The 5,809-nt window shown below is 38.3% G+C and overlaps 1 protein-coding gene across 1 annotated transcript; it reads left to right on the forward strand.

The window, feature by feature from the left end:
• The first annotated feature begins 1,812 nt into the window (after positions 1–1,812).
• LOC308505629 (non-histone chromosomal protein HMG-17-like) lies at positions 1,813–2,183 on the forward strand. The gene has a single exon (XM_081068221.1). The coding sequence runs from the start codon at positions 1,909–1,911 to the stop codon at positions 2,179–2,181; it is 273 nt and encodes a 90-aa protein (XP_080924347.1). The 5' UTR covers positions 1,813–1,908; the 3' UTR covers positions 2,182–2,183.
• The last annotated feature ends 3,626 nt before the right edge of the window (positions 2,184–5,809 follow it).

Genomic DNA, 5,809 nt, shown 5'->3' on the forward strand with positions numbered 1-5,809 from the left:
AAAAATGGCAGCATGGGGTGAGCCTCTTGAAATCTCCCTTGGAATTTACAACAAATTGAACACCTATAATTCCACAAAGGACTCAATGTGCAGCAGACAGGCAAGACTAAGGCATGCAATGGAAATCATCTAAAGGTGGGCAAATTGGGCGAGCAGGGGAGGATGGAAGTGGGAAGTGCAGAGACGCAGGCCATGCCTGCGCAGGAGCAGACTGGAGCTCAGAGCTTGAGCTCTCTGCATTCCAGAGCTACCACCGTCCCAAGAGAAGGAAGAATTTGGACTGCTAGCGCTCCCCTTATGGCCCATAGTCCCGCCTGAGGGATCAGCATATAACACGGCTGAACCCAACACTCAAGGCAGAGACCTCGGAGCAAAGACTGAGGAAAGAAGGGTGAAAGCGGTGGTTTAAGCCCTCACAGCTGAGCAGAGGACAGAAGCCTTAGGCACTGAGACTAGCTGATGCCTCCCCATCGTCCCAGAGCTTGCCCGACCCCAACCCTCCCAGTGCTAGAAGCAGAAAGGTAGCAGTGTCAGATCAAAAGAACAATATTTGCAGTTCTGAGAACTGCGGCCCGCAGCCGTGTACTCAGCCCTACTAGTTCCGGTGAAGAGGGAGCCAGAGACGCAGGACTGGCTGTGCTGGTAGTCACCGCCATTGCACTGGGCCACCTCTCACAACCCACCCTGCCCCTGTTCCCACCTATCTGGGTGGATTCCTGCAGGAGTAAACAGCTGCTGAAACTGGTGCAGGAAGAGCTTTGGAACTTCAGAAGTTCTCCACTTCCACCCCCCCGTGGAGGTGGTGCCCTGTGACCCAGGTGACCTATTCACAGAGGAGAAGCCCACCTTCCAGGGAATCTCCCCATTGTGTGAGAAGCCGGAACAGTGCAGAGAAACTATAACACTACAGTGTGAGAGAATAAAAGCCTGCAGTCGGAGAGAAAAACATCCTACCAACACCTACTGGAAAGCAAACGAAAGACCTCTTCTATTAACCTGTTGCAGAACCCACTCCTGTAGATGCCTAGGAAGAGAAATTGTAATTCATTAATTTCCATGAATAATCAAAGTAACAAGACAGCTCAGAAAGAAAATGATGTCTCCAGAAAATGAACTTAAAAGACATGGAAATATGTGACTTAAATGACAGAATTCAATATTGCAGTTCTTAAAAAACTCAACAAGATGCAAGAAAATACAGACAGGCAGTTTAATGAACCCAGAAACACAAAGAACAAAATGAACATTTTACAAAAGAGATTGAAATTTTAAAAAAGAACCAAATAGAATTTCTGGAGGTTAAGATCGCTAAAAGAAATGAAGAATGAAATAGCTAGCTTAAGTAATAGAGTTGACCAGATGGAGGAATCAGTGACATTGAAGATAGAAATCTGAAAATGACACAGATGGAAGAAGAGAGAGACTTGAGAGTGAAAAGAAATGAAAGAACTCTACAAAAACTTTCTGACTCCATCAGAAAGAACAATACAGAAGGAAAAGAAAAGAAGGGAACAGAGTATGTTCAAGCAAATAGTAGACAGGAACTTTCCAAACTTGTGGAAAGAACTGAATACTTAAATCCAACAAGCAAATAGAACACCTAATTACCTAAATCCCAACAGGCCTTCTTCAAGGCACATTGTATTGAAGCTATCAAAAATTAATGACAAAGAATCCGCAAGGCAGCCAGGAAAAAGAAAACTGTATCCTACAAGCAAAAGACCATTAGATTATCAGCAGATTTTTCAGTAGAAACTCTGCAAGCCAGGAGGGAGTGGAATCAAATATTCAAACTATTGAAAGAGGGAGCAGTGTGAAGAAGAGGTGAGAACAACCCCTGGACCGACTAAAGCTCGCGCGCCGCTGCATCCCCGCGTCCAGCGTCTACATTCCACCGCCGTCGCCATCATGCCCAAGAGAAAGGCTGAAGGGGATGCTAAAGGAGATAAAGCCAAGGTGAAAGACGAACCACAGAGAAGATCCACAAGGTTATTTGCTAAACCTGCTCCTCCAAAGCCAGAGCCCAAGCCTAAAAAGGCCACTGCAAAGAAGGGAGAGAAGGTACCCAAAGGGAAAAAGGGGAAAGCTGATGCTGGCAAGGATGGGAATAACCCTGCAGAAAATGGAGATGACAAAACAGACCAGGCACAGAAAGCTGAAGGTGCTGGAGATGCCAAGTGAAGTGTGTGCATTTTTGATAACTGTGTACTTCTGGTGACTGTACAGTTTGAAATGCTATTTTTTATCAAGTTTTATAAAAATGCAGAATTTTGTTGTTTTTTTAACAAAAAACTATTGAAAGAGAAATTATGAGCCATAAATAATATATCCAGCAAAGATATCCTTTAGATATGAAGGAGGAATAAAGACCTTTCCAGACATACAGATGCTGAGGTAATTTTCTAACACACGACCTGCACTACAAGAAAAACTGAAGGAGGCTATTTGACCTGAAACAAACAAAAAAAAATACAAAACCATGAGTAGTATTACAAACAGACAGAAGCATGAAATGGCAACCCCTACACCAAATAGGACACTATACACTTAAACATAACATACAGGGTAAAGAAGAAAAAAAAAACATTTTAAAAAAGAGGAAAAAGACAACTTGCTACTGCAGCACAGAGATCAACTCACAGCATGAATAGGGATAATTTGTGACAACAAAAACATAAAAGGGGAGAGAGTAAAAGTCTGAACTGGCACAAGAGTGTGGAGAATGTAAGCATAGTGAAGAAAATGGAATACTCTAAAAATGAAACTTTCTTTTGTATAAACAATGGTAACCACTCAAAAAAGCTCCAGAACTGAAATACATAACAGAAAAAAAGAGAAAGAAATAGGAAAATCATAGAATACCACCACACTGAAATAATAGCCAGCAACAAAAAGGCAAAGAAACAATGGAGACACCATCCTACCAGAAAACCAGAGAGAATGATAGGAAATTCTCATGTATCAATAATCACCCTACATGTAAATGACTGAACTCACCAATAAAAAGGCACAAAGTAGCAGATGGGATCAAAAAACTAAACCCAATCATATGCTATCTTCAAGAAACACATCTCAGCTACAAGGACAAATCTAGACTCAAAGTGAAAGGGTGGAAATTGAAACTAAGTAAATGGTATCCAGAGAAAATCAGGTGCATGCATACTGATATCAGATGAAACAGACTTCAGGATAAAAAAGGTAACAAGAGACAAAGATGGACATTTCATAATAATAAAGGGGACTATACAACAAGAAGATATAACAGTCATCAATATTTATGCCCCCAACCAGGGAGCACCGAAATACACAAAGCAACTATTAACAGAACTAAAAGGAGAAATTGACCAAAACACAATTACCGTAGGGGACCTAAATGCATCATTGACAGCTCTGGATAGATCATCCAAACAGAAAATAAATAATGAAATAGCAGCCCTAAATGACACATTAGATGAAATGGACATAATTGACATAGATAGAGCACTTCATCCTAGAACATCAGACTATACATTCTTTTCTATTGTACATGGAAGATTCTTAAGGATAGACCATATATTGAGACATAAAACTAGCCTTAGCAGATTTAAGAAGATTGAAATCATCTCAAGCATTCTCTGATCACAAGGCTTTGAAATTGGATATCAACTGCTAAAAGAAAGCAGGAAAAAACCCACAAATATGTGGAAATTAAACAACATACTTTTAAAGAACAACTGGGTCAAAGAAGAAATAAGAGATCAAAAGATACATAGAAACAAATGACAATGAAAATAAAGTCCACCAAAATTTTAGGGATGCAGCAAAAGCAGTTTTAAGAGGGAAATTTATATCATTACAGGCGTATCTCAAGAAAGAAGAAAATCTCAGATAAATAACCTCACAATACACCTTAAAGAACTAGAAAAAGAACAAGTGAAACCCAAAGTCAGCAGAAGAAAGGAAATAATAAAAATCAGAACAGAACTAAATGAAATAGAGAACAATAGAAAAAAATTTTGCAACAAACGGCTGGTTCTTTGAAAAGATAAAAAAAATTGACAAACCCTTGACTAGACTCACTAAGATAAAAAGAGAAAAGACACAGGTAAAATCAGAAATGAAAGAGGGGAAGTTATCACAGATGCCACAGAAATACAAAGGATCATCCAAGAATACAAAAAGGATTATATGCCACCAAATTCAATAACCTAGAAGAAATGGACATGTTCTTAGAAACACATAGCCTTCCTAGGCTGAATCACAAAGAATTGGAAAATCTAAATAGACCAATCAACAGTAAGGAAATTGAATCAGTCATCCGAAACCTTCCCAAAAGCAAATGTCCAGGACCAGATGGCTTCACTAGTGCATTCTACCAAACTTTCAAAGAGGATCTAATACCAATCCTACTCAAACTCTTCCAAAAAATTGAAGAAGAGACAATACTCTCTAACTTATTTTATGAGGCCAACATTACCCTGATACCAAAACCTGGTAAGGATAACACACAAAAAGAAAACTACAGACCAATATCTCTGATGAATACAGATGCAAAAATCCTAAACAAAATTCTAACAAATAGAATGAAACAAATGCATTAAAAAGGTTATTCATCATGACCAAGTGAGGTTCATCCCCAGGACACAAGGATGGTTCAACATATGCAAGTCGATGAATGTGATACACCACAAAAACAAAAGGGACAAAAATCATGATTATATCAACAGATACAGAAAAAGCATTTGACAAGATACAACATCCACTTATGATTAAAACACTTAATAAAATGGGTATAGAAGGAAAATACCTCAACATAATAAAGGCCATATATGACAAACCCTCAGCTAATCTCATAATTAACGGTGAAAAACTGAAGCCCTTTGCTCTATGTTCAAGAACACGATAGGGTTGTCCCCTATCACCTCTGCTTTTCAAGATAGTGTTGGAAATCCTTGCCAGAGCAACAGGCAAGAGAAAGAAATAAAAGGTATCCAACTTGGGAATGAAGAAGTTAAATTGTCACTTTTTGCAGATGACATGATGCTATGTATAGAAAACCCTAAAGACTCCACCAAAAGCTATTAGAAACAAACGAATACAGTAAAGTTGCTGGCTACAAAATCAATGTACAAAAATCAATTGCATTCCTATATACTAACAATGAAATTGCAGAAAATTAAATTAAAAAAAATTCCTTTTGCAATTGCAACAAAAAGAGTAAAACCTAGGAATAAACTTAACCAAAAATGTGAAAGACACACACTGAAAACTATAAGACATTTTTTAAAGAATTTGAAGAAGACACAAATAAATGGAAAGACATTCTGTGTTCATGGATTGGAAGAATCAACATAGTTAAAATGGCCATATTACCCAAAACAATATACAAGTTTAATACAATTCTCATCAAAATCCCAATGACGTTTTTTAAAGAAATAGAACAAAAAAATCATCAGATTTGTATGGAACCACAAAAGACCCCGAATAGTAAAGCAATCCTTAAAAAAAAAGAACAATGCTGGAGGTATCACATTCCCTGACTTCACCTTGTACTACAGGGCAACAATAATCAAAACAGTATGGTATTGGCAGAAAACTGACACACACACCAATGGAATAGAATTGAGAACCCAGAAATAAAACCACATAAATATGGACAGATAATTTTCGACAAAGAAGCCAAAAACATACAATGGAGAAAAGACAGCCTCTTCAATAAATGGTGCAGGGAGAATTAGAAAGCCATGTGCAAAAGAATGAAACTGGACTGCTATCTGTCACCATGTACCAAAATTAGCTCAAAATGGATCAAAGACCTAAACATAAGACC

The sequence above is a fragment of the Rhinolophus hipposideros genome, assembly GCF_964194185.1.
Source record: "Rhinolophus hipposideros genome assembly, chromosome: 12".
In the NCBI taxonomy this organism is placed as follows: Eukaryota; Metazoa; Chordata; class Mammalia; order Chiroptera; family Rhinolophidae; genus Rhinolophus; species Rhinolophus hipposideros.